The sequence below is a fragment of the Cinclus cinclus genome, chromosome 7 (genome assembly GCF_963662255.1).
Source record: "Cinclus cinclus chromosome 7, bCinCin1.1, whole genome shotgun sequence".
Lineage (NCBI taxonomy): Eukaryota > Metazoa > Chordata > Aves > Passeriformes > Cinclidae > Cinclus > Cinclus cinclus.
The window spans coordinates 9,021,248-9,038,851 of record NC_085052.1 but is presented as its reverse complement, the minus strand read 5'-3'; the positions used below and the strand labels follow the sequence as shown (position 1 = coordinate 9,038,851).

Below are 17,604 nucleotides of genomic sequence, written 5' to 3'. Positions count from 1 at the left end.
CTCTGTTCACCTTAACATATATGCCGCTATAGAGAAAAGATTGCTATTGTTGAGAATACAGCTTTATACATGGAGAAGATAATAGCGAATAGAGAGAATAAACTATAAATATAATTTTAGAATGTTTTGGTTTACTTTTCATTTAGATCTACTTTAAGCTGTTTTCATTAACAAAAAAGCTCAATGACTTCCCCGTGTGGGTGCGTTGTTGGGGCTGTTTTCGTTTTAGTATTTTTAATCATTCCAGTTCCCCCATGCAAGTTCTTCCCCTTTAAAGCTACCCTCCCAACATGCTTTTCTGCTTGCTGATTTATTTAATCCGGGGACAGGAAACTAGCTGCAGTTTTTAACATGAGTGTTACCTAAGTGGTGTTGGTTTTGTACTGTGATACCCAGGCTTCCCTTTACTTAAGGAGAAGAGGTTGATTTCCTACCTATTCAAAATGGTAGGTGCCTTTATTCACTAGTTCTCATCCCTATACATGCTCTGCTATATTTTCTCTGTAAGTAATGAAGTTTTACAGCATTTGTTTTATTACTCATGAGTTTGCTTGTTGTTACTCACATGGGCTTTACTAAATCCAATGTGCAAGTGCAGTGATTAGATGCAGGGTTCAAGATAATGAGTTTCTCAGGAGACTCCTAGGAAATCTCTCTGGTAGTGTGCTATCAGTTAATTGTGGACCTTGGGCTGAATTAAGTTCAGGTATGTGTTTGTTCTTTGTTCTTCATAATAGAAGTGCTGCGATAATATGAAGTAATAGGCATTAATATCTAGAAACTTTAAGTGCTACCTTTTCTCTGTGTGGCTAAGGTGCCTAGTGATAATATTCTAGTTTTCTTAGGAGTTCTATGCAAATTTTCAAATCAAGCTTTAGTCCTTGCTCTTAATACCATGCCCTATCACTAGAGAAAACTTCCTATTAATATAGTTTTGATGCAGGAATGTTTTGCAAGAAGTTAATCTGTATTATCCAATTGGATAAACAGTAACAGAACCTGCTATACTGACTATATTTTAAATTCTTAAAAACTTCAAAGGGCCAGTTGAGCATGTTTCTGAGTAGGTAGTTTCAAGGAGAAAATCTGATATAAAGACTATATGAAAGCTTGGCTTTTCAATTAACCTGAGAAAATAACTTTTAGTACTAAGTAGGGTCATGATGTTGTTGCCCTCCTGATGGAGAGACAGTAATATCCAACACAGTAAAATTACTTACTAAAAAAAAAAGGCCTTTCTATTTAAATATCCTGAAAGTTTGAATTCAATAGATTTTATCAGCAAGGCTTAGAAACCACAGCTCTCTGCTTCCTCAAAGTATGTTGCTGAGGCCTTGTCCTTTCCCACCCTCTGGCAGAGAGTTTCTCAGCTAAGATCAAAGGGTGCTTGAACTGTTTGGCTCTGACTCTCTGAAGAGGCACTCTAAAAGCAAAGCCTCACTGAAGTACATCCTGGGCTTAATGCAGGTTACTGAGCATTTGGCTTCGTTTTTTGCATAGCTTTGCTCAGAAGTGACTGCTGAGCTTTTGCGCTTTAAAGTTGCTCAAAGTTAGATGTTCCTAAACCCTGTGGAACACAAGACTTCAGCTGCATCAAGGAGGAATGTGTAATGTACAGTTTCCAAGGAGTAATAACTGGCACAGTGGCTCACATCTGCAGGATGAGCAAGTGGAGAGAGTGAGCTACTGCTGGTTAAGTAACTAATTAGTGTAGGTGGCTCTACTCCACTTTTCCTGCTTGTAAACAGTCAGTGCTACCTACTAATCCTGAGAAAAAAGATGTCATGATCACATCAAAAGCTTAGGCAAACTTGATACAAAGTACATAACTCCAGAAGACATTCTCCCAGGCAATGCAGACTGTTGCATCCAAAATTGTGCAAGTATCTGAGGTTGCTTTGTTGTCCATAATGAACTCATCAATGGAGATGACACTGATTTTTCTTCATATTTATGTACTCAAAAGTAAAAAGATCAGCCACTTTCCAGTGGAGAGAATCTCCTCATGTGGAGAGCATAGAGAAAAACTTTAATTCCCTCTAGGTAATGAAGGAATAGCTGCAAAGGGGGAGGTACAGTAGAAATGAGACTGTGTACTCCTGAACTCAAGGCTATAAATGCTATTCTGTAATCTCTTCTGATAAAAACTAAGCCTTTGACTCTGGAGCTTAGTACATCGTATCCCTGACCATCGATCAGGGCAGACAACCTAAGTACACTTTCAAATGTCCAGTATCTTATTGCACAAGAGGCTTAACAGGTGGTTTGAGACATCCTGTGCATTTTGTGTCCCTGGAAGTTGAGTGTTCAGAACTCAGGGGTTTCAGACACTCCACCTCTGACCCCTCTGATGTTTAAAAAGGCAACTCATGCCCAGACTTACACTGCAGAGGAGGCTGGTGTCTGTCCAAAATGCTCTGTTTTTTTCTTGTTCTGCACTGAGTTTTCACCAAGTTGATGTAAATCAGGTATTATGTATACATGAGGCACTTGGATTTGTGGGTTAAACTCTGGTTCTAGCTGTTCCATAGCACAAATCTAGGCTGCAGCTGTTCTCTTACCATGGACAGGGAGGTCTATTGAGTATGGATTCCTCTTCTGCTTTGAGGGCAGCAGGATTAAGTGACAATTGGATGATCTGAGAGGTGATAAATTGGTAGCTACTTTGACTGACAAATAGTTACAGTAAAAGCTCTAGGCACAGGAAAAAACTGTCTTAATTCTGGGAATTGAGATAAATTTGCTGACAGTGTATTGCCACAGCTTGAACAACAACACACCCTATGCGCTTTGATAGAAGAGATTAAAGCCCATTGGTGGAAATATTGTTGGAAAGTAAAAGAAAAAAGATGTGAGAATATATATGTCAGTCTAAAAAGCTTCCAACATACAAATGGTGCAAATGTGATTTGCTCTGTCACTTGGATTTAGTAGTGGGCTCTAGGCTAAAGGAAAAAAGTTTGTATATCCAACCTTTCATGATGGAGAATGGAGACGCCTCTACCTAGCTGCCTCAGTGTTCATGCTATAAAAAAGTGTCTTGCTCATGTTAGTGAAAGAGGAAGTATCAAGTGCAAATCAGATGCAGTTTAATCACTGCAGAAAGCTGCTTGCTATCTGCTCCATTAATGGGCCATATATATATATAGTGTCAGGAGCAGCTGATTACCAAATTCACTTTATTAATGATCTTCAGTCTTCCAAATGAAGCAGTGCTAAACCTAAACTGCTAAGTAGCTTTGCCCTGAATGTAAACTTGATCAGCATGATCAGCAGACCTGGATTTAGGTTCTGGTGGTTTTTTTTGTTTTTTTTTTTTTAATCCAGGCTCAATTGATAAACGCCCAAGGGAAGGGTAAGAGATGGGTAATATGCTGTGCTACAAACAGGTTTGTGCTCCCATAAGTTTAATATGCCCAGTGACTAGAATTGCCCATCAGTAGAGAGTTCCTGCCTTTCTCGCTGCTGGCTGTAGCAGTCTTTTTGGACTCTCAGTACCTGAAGCCAAGGTCAGGAGTTTAAAAGGCACGTGGAAACTAAAGGCTTAGAGTAGAAAAGAGGACTAGGGAGTTGGTATTTCTCAGATATGTAGGTGATGTGCATCTAGCAGCTTGGACTTGCTTAAAAGCCTCTGAGTTACCCTTTCTTATCCAGACGCTGAGCAGGCAAAGCATGCCTTTTCTTACCAGAGAACACAGCAGGATTTCTGATTAACACTGCCACTGGAAACTACAAAACTGTAAAACAGATACAGGTAATCTAAATGATCAGTCTGGGCTCAGAGACCCAAATTCTGATTTCAGGTCCTGGCTGAACTTATTCACAGTTTGTAAAATACCTTCAACTTCACTGGAATTAAAGGGTAAATTAAAGGGTAAGTTAAAGGGTAATTTGAACTCACTGCATCAGGACTCCTGGTATTCTTGTATGGGGGTTTAGTTGAAAGCAGCATATTATCCACTGATGGCATTCCTTTGATTCTGTAGGAAGCACTTGGAAAGAGTGTTGTAGTTCATCTTGCAAAGTGTGAGGTGGTGTGTCCTGCACAGATATTTAGACACTAGCAAACACAAGTTGCTGAGATCTGATTTGATTCAGACAAAAAACAGTCTTTTGTCTTGCAATTCAATCTTAAAACTCATCAGAACATTTTAGAGATAAAGTACTTTGTTTCTAAGGAAGAAAGCTCAGGTCTCTGTGTCCTATAAGAAAGTGCATTCTCAGATTTTGCTTCCCTGCCCTTGACAGAAGATACTCTGGGGGATGCAAGCAGCAGAATTTTTTCTGTATTTCCCAGCTAGACTTCCATTGCATTGACTTCTAGGGTCACCACTTCCTAGTAGAAAGCAACTTTCATAGTTTTGATTTGTGCTGGTTTTTTTTTTGGCTGACCACACTGTCGCTTTCTGAAATATTTGTCTAGCATGACCAATAAAGGCAGCTGACAATGAATATACTGTTTGTCCTGCAGACATACATGTAGGTATATCAAACATGTAATTTATCAATACCCTTCCTATTTCAGCAAAACCATTTCCTGTTGAACATTTACAATATTGAGGAATTTTCTTACTTCCACAATTCACATCACTGACCATTGGCATTTTTGTGGTTATACTTGGGGAGATAGATTTGGGAAATTATATACTGGTTTTCTCCAGGCAGATTGTTTTACTTAAGGATGGAAAGAATCTCTTCCTTGTCTGACTTCATCAGGCTTCAGCTTTTTGTGGAGGTGGATGCAGCATAGATTAAGATTTATGGGGACAGGTGACTTAAGATCTCTTAAGAGGCTTAAAACATTGCATAAGTGTGCTTCACTATTGTACCAGGACTCTCCAGGGGCAAACTGCTGAAATGATTTGCAGTATTGTTTAACAAGCTACTTAAGTAACCACAGCTCATAGGTAATTAAAGCTTCTACCTCAAGTCTACTAAACCTCCTGCTTGTTTCAGGTTCAACTCTGGCTCCACTGATCCAGCACAATGATCTGGATACTTCAAGTATTGTTCTCACCGCTCCCAACACCAGCATTGATCAGTCTTATTGCATTTGGAGCTGTCATGTTCCTGTGGGTGATAAGCAGGCCAAAACCCATTTTACCTCCTGTTGACTTGAACAAGCAGTCAATAGGAATTGAGGTAATGCTTTCTCTGCTTGTGGGCATGGTCTGTTTTGGAGCTTAATCTGAATACTGATCCATTTTGATTCTGGGTGTCAGTGGAAACTCTCCTGTGTGATGTGCACAGCCTTCTCTCACAGGAGGACAACTCAAGAGCATGGTGGGGAGATAGGAAGTCTTAAGATGCTAAGTTGTGAAACAGCAGCTCCTTCCAAGTAGGACTAGGTGGGCTTTCTACCAGATGGCTTTGGCTGTCACTGACTTTCCTGTATTTTCAAAGCACTGCCTCAGCTTTGAAACTGCTGCTAGACTTCATGCAATAAGACAAATGGTAGCAGTCAGTCAAGGCCTCTCAATAACCTGTGACTGAATTTGGGCCATATAGAAAATTCCTCTGCATGTGACTGAGTAGATCAAAATAAGGAATGGAAAATACTTCCCTAACAATGCAGTGCTATTGAAATGTTTTACAAGGGAATGGTGAGAGAATGGCTGAGGAACAAATGACATTTAATCTGTTCTGCACTGTATCATGCCATGCTCTGTTCCTAGGGAGGAGCCAGAAGAGGTGCACTCTTGACAGATAATAATCTGCTTTCTTATTACTTTGAAGATGCTAAAACCCTGTATGAAGTTTTCCAGAGAGGAGTGAGTATTTCTGGTAAGCTTTGCACCTGGTAGTTAGTACTTGTCTATCACAAGTAAACAAAATTTTTTCCAAGATCCTTTTCCTTGTGTCTTGGCTGTGGTAATAATGCAGGCTAGCAAAAGCTCTTCTAGCCTTTTGTGGAGTGGAGAGACAAGTGACCATATTTTTCCCTGTCCCAATTTAGCATTGGTCTTATTTGGCAGACTGGGCAGGAACAAATACTGGGAGCTGAAGATGGTAGAGCTCAGTCAAGAGTCAGCAGATACAAAGCATCAGAGGAGCTGGGAGGGGGGAAACACCTCTCCTTTGTCTTACGGTGTGAATTTTCCTGCAAAATTGCTGCCTGTTTACAACAAATGTGAATTTGTGCAGGTCACTTCACAAGTCCTATGCATGGAAATATGAAATGGTTTGCAAACTGTTTCAACCTCACATGGGTTGTGCAATGGAAAAAATATCACCAGTTCTTAGAAGTGTTGCTTGTAAGGATAAAGCTAACAGTCTTACAATATTGGTTTGGGCAAAGTGCTTAACTATGGACACTGTCCTTCTCTCCATGGAGCTACCTGAATGTCTGACAGAAAACACTTCCCACTTCAAATGTTTCTATGGTAGTGTTATGCAACTTCAGTACTGAGCCTTGAAATTGCTTTTCTGAACTCTCATTAGGAAATGGTGAATGTCTAGGCTACAGGAAACCCAAGCAACCTTATCAGTGGCTGACATATAAACAGGTGAGTACTGTAAATGACAGATTAATTAATTTGGGATACTCCCTTGTAACATTAAAGTGGGGGAATAACTATCTTGCAGGTTTCGGACAGAACTAAATACCTGGGATCAGGGCTTCTGCAAAAAGGATGCCAACCATCATCAAACCAATATATTGGCATTTTTGCTCAGAATAGGCCAGAGGTAAGCAATAAATTGTGTATTCTTTCCTACACTACTCTGACACTTTGGGGTGAGAGTCTGTATTTAAATAGATTTAGGCCACATGAGAAACGATCACAACTTTTTCCTTCCCACATCCCTTCTTACTGACTGAGCACATACTGAGCACATACCATTCCAAGCATGCAATACAATGACCTCTCACAACTCTTATTCTCATGGATGTGCTCCTTCCATAGCCCTCACTGCCATGTGCATGGGCTAGTCAAGCTGTATGAAGTCTGTAGGCAATCCTGTCTTGAGGGCTCCTAGTTTTCCTTAGCTGTGCTGTTTTCTCTTTTCAGTGGATAATTTCAGAGTATGCCTGCTACACCTACTCAATGGTTGCTGTTCCACTCTATGACACTCTGGGACCAGAGGCCATTGTATATATTGTTAACAAAGGTAAATATTGACTTCTACTCTTTCATAAGGATTTTTCTAGGAAATTTTGTTTTGAGAGAGCTAAGTTCAAGGGAATTTGCAAAAATCAGAGTAGCTTTAACCTAGCTGCTCTTAAAGCTCTTCATTTCTTAGTAAAGCCGCTTTGTCGGGCACATGGTTCATTCTTCAGCCTAGAAGAATCCAGTGGGCTTCCTATGTCTCCTAGTGTCTTGATAGCAAGACCACTGAAGCTAGATCCTTTGGATCATTCTGCAATCAGAGTGCTCAATTATCTGTTATTTGAGATTTTTCAATCTTGAACTCCCACACTGCCAAACGATTGGACAATGCAGACAGACTTGCATGTAAATTAACACTAGATGTGTGTGTCTGTCTGATTTAAAGTTGTAGGATGAAAAGCGTAGAGGAGGGAAGGGTAAATACATGCTTAAATCTGTTTAATCTGTCTGGTTCTTGCATGTTCTACAGAAACAACTTCTAGCAGGCTGTTATGGAATAAACTGGCAAGGAAGTTAAATAAATCTTCAAACTTTCTTCCCCCAGTCTTAGGAGAGACATGGGGGAAATAAATATCCACTGTTGTTAGAGTGATCTGGGATCCACCCCATAAATAGGATTTGCCAAGAAAACCACTTCAAGAGTTATAGTGGTGAATCTTGGAAACAGGTCTTGTCTTGGGATTACACAGCTGTGATCTACCAGTTTAACTGGGAACTGTCAGGGTGAGGTAAATCCAGTTCCTCTGGTGACTTAAAGGAAAAGACTTTTGTAACTGCATCTGCAGGGAAGCTGAAGTATTAACTCAAGAATTTTAGCTACCTCTTTCAATTGGGCCTTAATTTCTTTAGATTTAAGGAAGATGGCTAAACCTAAAAAACATCATGGCAATACCAAAAGTCTCAATGCCCATGTTGACTGTGAGCAAAGATATATCTCTTCAGCTCCTCAGCATTTGCCTTTACTTTATATTGCCAGAATATGAGGTTTACACTATCAGTTGAGTATGGTAGGAGGAACCTTCTTAGTACTGTAAGACAGCCACTGAATCCACATGAACAAATGCAAATGGCATCAAACCAATGTGATGTTCTAAAAGTTTGTGCTGCTGAGCTGCCACTGGCCTCATGTCTTCTAAACAGACTTCTGATAATTTATTTTCTGTAGCTGAAATAAGCGTGGTGATCTGTGACACGCCTGCAAAGACAGAGGTCTTGCTTAAGAACTGTGAGGAAAAAAAGACCTCATGTCTGAAGATTATTGTTCTCATGGATCTCTTTGATAAAGAGCTCCAGGACAGAGGAGCTAAAGTGGGAATTGAGATTCTGTCACTGCAGGAGGTTGAGGTAAGTTGCTAAAGGCTTCTGGAATACCTTGCCAGGTAAACATCTTGATCTTCTGTGGCAACAATGACACTTTATTGTAAGCATTACCCAGTTGTCCTGCCTGTACCTGACATCTTGATGAGCAGCCATTTTGCAACTTGATATCTTTAGCTAAAGGTGGACAGCCAAGACTTGCTTAGCTTAATTCATGATACTGTTGTAACAGGATTTATCAGATTTCTACGCTGGCAGTTGAGTGTAATTTGAACTGTAAATGCAAATTACTGGCTCCTTAGACATCCCAATACTAGGCTTAAGCTTGCATACATGTAAGGAGATGTGGCCTATGGCAAATAAAAGGAAACCTCTCCACTCAGGACTTCCAAATTCCTTAAGCAGTTCTGATCACTTTCCACACATTTGAATGTATCCTTTCCAGGCTTGCAGCAGACAGTTTTTCAGAGTTATGTGTACTGGAGTCAGGAAAATGCTTCTGTTTGAATGAGACGGAGTATCAAGAGGCAAAGTAGTAAAACAGGTGTTGCATTTGAAATGCAATTACCTATTCACCTATTGTGCACATCTGTTAAGCTTTTTTTTTTTTTTTTTTACACAGGAGCTGGGAAGAAACAACATCAGAGAACCAGTTGTAAGTATCTCTATGAAACAGCTATAGACTTGTAAATCTAGTCTATGGAAAGACCCTTGCTATGCTGCTAGTAGAGGAGGCTGGCAGCTTTTTTTTTGTGAACCAGAATCCCTGATTCAGCACAGTTAGGAATTGTATGTAATTACAGATAACCATCATAATCCTCACACTGACTTTATGTGGCTTTTTCTCTCTAGCCTCCTAAGCCTGAAGATCTTTCTGTTGTGTGTTTTACAAGTGGAACCACAGGTAAGAATTTATAGTGATGCTTCCCAACTGAAAGAGCCTCTCCATGCAGCTTCCCTGCACAAAAATAAAGAAATCCTAAGAATATGGAAGGATATTCCTTCCATAGGATAAACCTTTTGCAGTTTTACTTGGGATACTGTCACTACAAGTCAAGTCCACTATGATAAAGCTTCTTAGAACTGGGGGCAAGAAAAACCAAATTCATGTTGTCTTGTCCTATGAAAAATGCAGCCTTAATATTCAAGAGATTGGTTGTTCGACTGTGCATTTTGATCGACAAGGGCTAAAACAAAAATCTTGTTTCAGCATTCTCTATGCTACTCCCAATTGCTCTGCTGTTTCAGTAGCCATCTCCTTTATGTAATATCCATAGCTGAAAGCACTCAAGATGAGGCATATTTGTGATCTCTTATGACAATAATTGCTGGGATTGAGCCTAGCACTGAGATAGTTCAAACTGAGCCAAACAAGACATGGGGAACTGCCAGCAGAAGCAGTCAGAGCCACAGCTCACCTTGCTTGCTCTCCAAAGGTAACCCGAAAGGAGCCATGCTGACACATCAGAATGTTGTTTCAAATGCTGCTGCCTTCCTTAGATGCACAGAGGTAAGCTACTTTCCAGGATATGTCCCACAGTCATGAAACCAGCTTTAACGTGGGCATTTTCTGTAAAACATTCACTCCCAGAAATTGATGCTTTTCTAGCTGCCCCTTTTTCAATGAGACAAAACTACTGCAAGAAACTTGGTTTGAATTGAACAAGAACTTCTATGTAGAAGTTATTCTAGAATGAGTCAGTCCTAAATACTAAGAACACTAAACCATCTATCTCAAGACTTGCCAAAACATAAAACTAATGTTGATTTAGTGTAGCTGAGTGACAGCTGCAAATCTTGAGGAAGGGATGGATAAGCCTGAGTTGCTTCAATCATTGGAAGTGTCTGTCTCAAAGTACTCAAATTAACCCAAATTTTATTTACTTTCTACTTAAAAGTGACTCAAGCAGGTACAGAAAATGCTAACCTACTTCTACTTCCTTCCCCTCTAGAACACAATTGAGTGTACAAGTTCAGATGTTGTCATTTCCTATCTTCCTTTGGCTCACATGTTTGAGAGAGTTGTACAGGTATGTACAGAGATATATATCTGAACTGTTATAAATCAAATTACAGTAAATGTTAGCAACCCGTATGTCCTCAAAACCTATTCACACAATAACTTTTCTTATTTTGTAATAGCTGGGCACTGGAAATCATGCTGATTTTTGTAGACTAATAATTATGGCTAGTGAAGCTAGGAATTCTTCTTGACTAAAGATAGTCTGGTCAATTTTTAGGCTGTGGTATATAGCTGTGGAGCAAAAGTAGGCTTCTTCCAAGGAGATATCAGGCTGCTAACAGATGACATGAAAACCTTGAAGCCAACACTATTTCCAGTTGTACCAAGACTGCTCAATAGAATATATGACAAGGTATGTGAGCAATTTTAGCTAAGTTTTCTTTGTGTTCATATATCCAAACAAGCATACAAATACAAAATTATATTGAGTATGTCATAACATCACCACTTCTTAGCAGGAAGAAGTTTTTAGAACCTTTTCTGAGGAGAAAGAGTTCTGGGAGTGTAAGAACAGTGTTTTCAGTCATGACTGGGCTAAGTTTGTTTCTGTTAAGAGACAAAAACTTTGTTTACTTTTGTAATGCAAATGAATCAAGCGCAAAGCTAACAGGATCCCTGTTCCTCAAAACTATGGCTGTAGTGTTTCAGCAGTAATATGAATTAGTCTTACCCTTCGGGTCACCTCCTAGACACTGCAGCAGTGAAGACAGACCCTAGAACGTCAAAATAAGATTTGGTGCCTCTTAACAAGGCAAGAATGAGATGTACAGATGTGAGTTCAACCCAAGAGTCACTGGTACTTTTCCTTGCAGATCCAGAGTGGTGCAAACAGCCCACTAAAGAATTGCCTGTTAAAATTTGCTGTGTTTATGAAGATGGCTGAAATAAAACAGGGCATCATTCGAAATGACAGCATTTGGGACAAGCTAGTCTTCAAAGCAGCTCAGGTAAGTTATTCCAGGTGTAAGGGAGCTAGGCAATGTAATATTGGAGGATCTGATGGGTTCTTTTTCACTTGCAGGAAGCCATGGGTGGAAAAGTGCGTATCATGGTGACAGGTGCAGCCCCTATATCTCCCTCTGTCCTGACATTTCTTAGAGCAGCATTAGGTTGTCAGGTAAGTTGAGTTTTCTTTTAAAGTAAGCCCTGTTTGACTATGCACAAATGAGTTAACAGTGATATAGCTGGGGTCCAGTTCAGCTTGTTCCTGAGGAAAATGCTGTCAGTCTTGGGCATTTACAGACTGCTTCATCTGAGTTAACTCTAACACAAAAAAAAAAAATTCTGCAGGGCCCACTTCAAACTACACTACCAAAAACTAGGCTTTAGGCTCTGAGAAGAGGAATAGAGTAGCAGAAATAGGAACATGCAGCACTCAGTCAGGCAGCTGTCTCTGTGTTTTGTGGCTTATCCTGACGGTCAATGAGCTCCCAGTGTAGCACCTTTGAGAACAGAAAACAAGGTGACTGAAGCCAGGTTTGAATAGGTGAACTTTAACATCTGGTTACACCAATGTGATTAAGATACCTTAAAGGCAAAGGTTGTTTTGGCTTCCTTCCTAAGAAGGCTTGAGCATAGGCACAGTTGAAACTGAGTCCTTTCACACCAAGGACTTGATGTTCAAGGAATACGCATCCTTTCTTGCACAGATCTTTGAAGCTTATGGCCAGACTGAATGCTCAGCTGGATCCACTTTCTCAATGCCTGGAGACTGGACAACAGGTATGAGAGCTGAGACTTGTGAAGTCTCCCAGAGCTGTCCATATAAAGAGGCACTCAAGCCTAGGTGCTCTAATGCTTTTAGTTTAATGAAAATTAAATCATGGGTACTCAAAATGATTCTTGGTAGCAACAGTCACCTGTCTGCTTTAGGTACTAAAATTCTTGACTCAGCCAGGTGAACAACCCCAGTGTGAAGTGACATAGGTCAGTTTAGAATTTGTCCCAGAATTAGGAAAGGAATAGAGAGAGCTGAGTAAACTGCACAGGGACTTCCCAAATGGCCTTAAGAAACTAGATTTGTCTCCTAAATGATGTTTTACTCAAAAATATTAGGCATACTTGATTATTTTCATGAAGGACCTTGAAGATTTAGCTTTTATTTTAGCAGTACCGGATATCCTAAATTCAGACTCAAGTAACCATTTTGTGAACACAGTAACTGCAGAGTGTAATGAGGATGAAATGCAAATGAATGTCAGGATCTATGAGAGGTGCTCCTGAGTAGGCATGAGTAGCTTTTGTGGCTGGTGTGGTTGATTACACCAATAATGCTCTAAGCATCGAGATTTACCTGCTATGTGTCCTACATTAACTGTCTGAAAATGGCATTGCAACAACTTGCTTGAACATTTGATACCAGACCCCTTTAAACAAGGACTTTAAAGGAATACTTGTTAAAGCAGTGAACAATCTCATTAAATATCTACAATCACTGCAGTCCTTTTTTTGTTTGTTTGTTTGGTCTTTTTTGTCCTCTTAGGCCATGTTGGAGCCCCTCTGGCTTGTAATATCATAAAACTAGATGACGTGGAAGAAATGAGCTACTTCTCTTCTAACAATGAAGGCGAGGTAGGTACCATGTCCTGTGCATGTCAGGAAATACTGAAACATAAGACTTGGTGATAACAGTGTTCTCTACTTGCTATAGGTCTGCATTAAAGGACCAAATGTATTCAAGGGTTATCTGAAAGACCCTGAGAAGACAGCAGAAGCAATTGATAAAGATGGCTGGCTCCACACTGGAGACATAGGGAAATGGCTGCCAGTGAGTAGTCGCTTAATACAAACCATCTCTGCATGTGAATTCCTGTTACTTCACAGTAATCTCTAAAGATGGAATTCTAGGATTAAATCTCTACATAGGAGATTCACTAGGCAACTCCAGGTAAAGCTCCAAAGGCCAATTAGGTTACAAGATACCAAATAGCACCTGTTAGGCTCATAGTTAAGACTATTCTTCACTGTAGAAGTGATATAACCAAGGTGTCTTGGTTTCTGTTAGAGGAGAATAAAGGAGCTGTTCCAATCAGGTCCTGAGCTAACTGGAGAAACCAGAAAAACCCTTCTCTCTGTAGAAAGCAATGACCAGTATGTGGTTTCTAGACTACTTCCAGATGTGCCTCTCATAAAGCAAAACAAAGCCTGTTAATCTTCTCTTATATAAGCACGACAGTGACTTGAAACTAATGACTTCCACTTTTAACTTCTAGAATGGAACACTGAAGATCATTGATAGGAAGAAGAATATATTTAAACTTGCACAAGGAGAATATATTGCTCCAGAGAAGATAGAAAATGTCTATATTGGAAGTGCTCCTGTAGCCCAGGTCTTTGTACATGGTGAAAGTCTGAGGGTAAGTGATTTTAGGAGTGAGTATCCTGCAAGATTTTCTCCCATAAAAAGTTCTGGATGATCAGGGCACAAACGTACAAGAGTCCTTGAATAAAATCTGTTCCTAAGAGAGCCATGTTTGTAGGAAAATATTCTCAGACCTATAGACTTCCCAAGTGTCAACTAGCATTGTTGCAAGCTGGGTAAAGGCTGATTACATTCTTGTGTGGGATTAGTATGTCAGGTCAGCTCTGTGCAGTTTAGATTCATAGAATAGTCCCCCATGCAATAAGCAGGGACATCTTCAACTAGATCAGGTTGTTCAGAACCCCATTTAGCCTTGAATGTTTCTAGGGATGGGACATTTGCCACCTCTCTGGGCAACCTCTGCCATTGTTTTACCACCCTCACACTTTCAAAAAATTCTTTGTACTTAATAGAAATTTACTATCTTATAGTTTAAAACCATTACCTCTTGTCTAATTGCCACAAGCCCTACTAAAAATTTGTCCCCATCTTTCTTGCAAGCTCCATTTTAGTTTTGAAATGCCACAAAGCAGTCTTCATGGAGCCTTCTTCAGGCTGAACAACCCCAATTCTCTCAGCCTTCCTGCACAGAAACAAGTGTTTTTCCATTCCTTTGCCATGGAGGTGTTACCTATGCTAGCAGAGGCCAGTCTTCAATCTGTAAACTAGCCAAAAGTAATTGCTGGATCATTCAGCACACATAAACTGTGTCAGTACTTCAATAACTGCTGTCACAACACTCAGTGACTCGGAATCCTCACAGCTATCTTTGAAATCTGAAAATGCATGGAGATGTACATATGACTTGTCATAGAAACACTGCCCACAAAGACATTTAGTATGACTTATCTTGGTCTCAGCCTGACTATTTCCACTTGTTTTCAGTCTTTTCTAATAGGTATAGTGGTCCCTGATGCTGAGATGCTTCCAGAATTTGCAGCAAAATTGGGAGTAAAAGGTTCCTTTGAAGAGCTCTGCAAAAACCCTGTGAGTACCTTTGTGTTTAGTGGGTTGGAGACAGAATTTTATTCTAAGTCCAGTCCTACATTGCTCCAAATTCGTTCTATCCACCTGTTCTCAGTAATTTGAACTGGTTTAATGTTGGGTGAGTCATGCAAACAGCCTTACAGCAAAAACTGGAACTGAGTATAGGTGTTTCTTGTTTCAAGGGCTATTGCTGCTTCTTTTCCAGTGAGAAGACAGACATGACTTTGTAGTGGCCTTAATATGAGAAATGTTGAATGTTGAAATATGTACTCTTCCACCCTCAGTCCTTCCTGCCTGGGCAAATGGTTATGCTTTTGAGCTGCAATTACAGAATGACAGCTTTACCCACTCTGCTTCTGCTGTGTTGTTTCTTCTAGGCAGTGAAGAAAGCTATTTTAGACGATATGATCAGACTGGGGAGAGAGGCTGGCCTTAAATCCTTTGAACAAGTGAGTACTTTCAAATCCTGCTTGTCACTAGCAGCTGTATTGCTAACACAGTGGCTGGGAAGTCATCATTCCTGCTGCCTGTGCCAGGAGGGGCCCTGAGGCAGTTGCCCCAGACACCTGATTGAAGCAGACAGTGAAATATTGGCTGTTGGTCCCTATACCAGGAGACCAGGGGCTGTGAAGGGCAACAGCAGTCATTCCCAACAGAGGGAGTGGAGGTTCACAACAGGCTGTAAGGGCTTCTCTGGAATTCCACCCTCTTGCTGTGGCAGCAAAAAAATACAAAAACAGTTTAGTTACTGGATCTCCTGGGACTGAATTCTTGCCCAAGGAAGCTGGGAAGAACTGGTGTCTTCTAATGATGCATCATGCACTAAATTGTTTTCTTTTAATAGGTTAAAGACTTGTACATCCACACAGAGTTGTTCTCTGTAGAAAATGGACTCTTGACACCAACACTGAAGGCAAAGCGAGGAGACCTTGTTAAATTCTTCCAGAAGGAGATTGAGGCCCTCTATTCATCTACTCAGGAATAAATGACCAGTTCAATTTAAACTGCATGGAGTAGTTAAATCTGTGACACTACATGGCCTGTGGTGAAGACAGGCTTCAGTGGAAGGGAACAGGAGCTTAAATTTATTTGTTTCTAGTGCTTGAGAAAAATGACTCGTGGATGAAGATGGCTGCAGTATAACTGACAACAAGCAGTGTTAACATCTTGTGGGACTGAGCATTAACTGTCTAGGCAAAGCCAGAACTTTCATCTTTCTTGGACTGTGACTGAAATGCAAAAACTTACAAGAACCTCAGCCTTTAAAAGACAGATGTATGCACTTCTCACTGCCAAAAGCAAATCTTGTTTTACTGCTGAAACTGTGAACTCCACTTTGACCTGTTGTGGATTCATCTGCAATCAGACTGAACTCAGTATGAATTCATGCTAACATGAATTCAGAATACAGAAATGAATTTCCTGTTCCTAGTCCTGGACCAAACGGTACCAGTTGTTTATAATGAAAATGAGTGATCTGGCATCAACTGGTTTGCAAAATACATTCATCTACAGCAAACACAGTTCATTCTTTAGGAGGCACTGGATCAGTTTTTGCACATTTTTAAATGAAACAGCAGCATTAAAGCCTTTACACTTATGAATCTGAGCCTAATAAGTGTAAAACTTCAGCTGTCAATCATAAGGATATAGGATGCAATAAATTGAGATTGCACAATCAGACTGAAGCCTGTGTGAATTACTTGTGGCTCTGCTGCAACCACGTTGTCAGCTGCCTGGCTCTGTATGGCTGCAGCTAGAACACAACTGCTGCAGAACATGAACTTGTTCTCTATGCTGTCACTTGTCAGCCACAGCTCGAGCCTTGAGGCAGTAATACAGTGCAGTCCAGATTTGCTCCTGTAGTCTAGTTGCTCCTATACTCAACTTTCTTTTCCTTGTCTTCAGCTTAGGCTGAGCTGAAAAAAATGAACTTACTTAGATGTGACATTTTCTTGTGTTAAGCTGCTGCTTTAGAACATAATTTAAGCTGAAAACTTTCTTACATCTTCCATCAGCCTGTGCTGTCTCTGCTGAGAGCTCCTCCCTGTCCCTGCACTAGTCAGCTCTAGTAGCTCAAAAGGCAGCACTAACAAAGATGTAACATGGGGAAGGTGTATCTGTAGATTTCCTAAGCCAATTCTCGTTGTCTGCAGACAAAAGTTGTTTTCCCTGTTTTGTTCAGACAGCTAGTGGCTTTTCCTCGCTCTCTTTAATGATCTTGGTCAGCTATCCCAAAATGAAAGCAAGATTAAAGATCCCCCCTTGCTGTTAGGCAGCTCTAGCTTTGACTAGTAAAAACTCACCCAATTCTGGTTCTAGTCTGGGCCCAAAGACCTTGGCATCTTCAGGTAACCATTGTGTCACTGTGTTTGTCAGAAATGTGAGGCTATAAAGGCATCTAAGTCTCTGAAACTACATGTAACAAGGTTGTTTACATTTCCTATACTTTCCTTAAAGCAATGTGACATGGAATTCAATAGTGGCTTAATCCTTTTCCCCAGGTGAGACTGGAGAGAAATAAAAAAAAAAACCAAAAAAAACAATCAGGGAAGAAGAAATTTATCCCAGAACTGGTTTTGGACACAAAAACAAGCAAGTTACCTGTGCAGAGTAAATCCAGTGCAACTGAGATCTGCAGAAACTCGAGGCTGAATCCTGTGATGTCACCTGCTGCAGTTCCTGAAAAGTACTCTGTTGATATAATAAACAGCGAAGCTTCCTTGCACAGATAGGCTTGGAGGGAGGATGGCACTGCTTCAACAGTAAAACATATATAGGAATTCAAGTGTGAATGGGTCTTATAT

At 40.3% G+C, this 17,604-nt stretch overlaps 1 protein-coding gene across 3 annotated transcripts; it reads left to right on the top strand.

Annotated features, from left to right (window-relative positions):
- Positions 1-920: 920 nt before the first annotated feature.
- Positions 921-15,782, top strand: ACSL5 (acyl-CoA synthetase long chain family member 5). Of its 3 annotated transcripts, XM_062495999.1 has the most exons (21): positions 921-931; positions 4,983-5,142; positions 5,676-5,784; positions 6,442-6,506; positions 6,586-6,687; positions 7,011-7,110; positions 8,275-8,453; positions 9,049-9,081; positions 9,279-9,330; positions 9,863-9,936; positions 10,379-10,456; positions 10,667-10,801; positions 11,262-11,396; positions 11,471-11,566; positions 12,099-12,171; positions 12,932-13,020; positions 13,100-13,216; positions 13,662-13,805; positions 14,696-14,801; positions 15,179-15,246; positions 15,642-15,782. In XM_062495999.1, exons 2-21 carry the CDS (start codon positions 4,987-4,989, stop codon positions 15,780-15,782), a joined length of 2,052 nt encoding a protein of 683 aa, XP_062351983.1. In that variant the 5' UTR covers positions 921-931; positions 4,983-4,986. The 3 variants fall into 3 exon arrangements, with proteins under 3 accessions (XP_062351983.1, XP_062351984.1, XP_062351982.1); XM_062496000.1 differs by lacking the exon at positions 15,179-15,246 and having other exon boundaries at positions 14,696-14,797; XM_062495998.1 differs by lacking the exon at positions 921-931 and having other exon boundaries at positions 4,987-5,142; positions 14,696-14,797; positions 15,175-15,246.
- Positions 15,783-17,604: the final 1,822 nt, after the last annotated feature.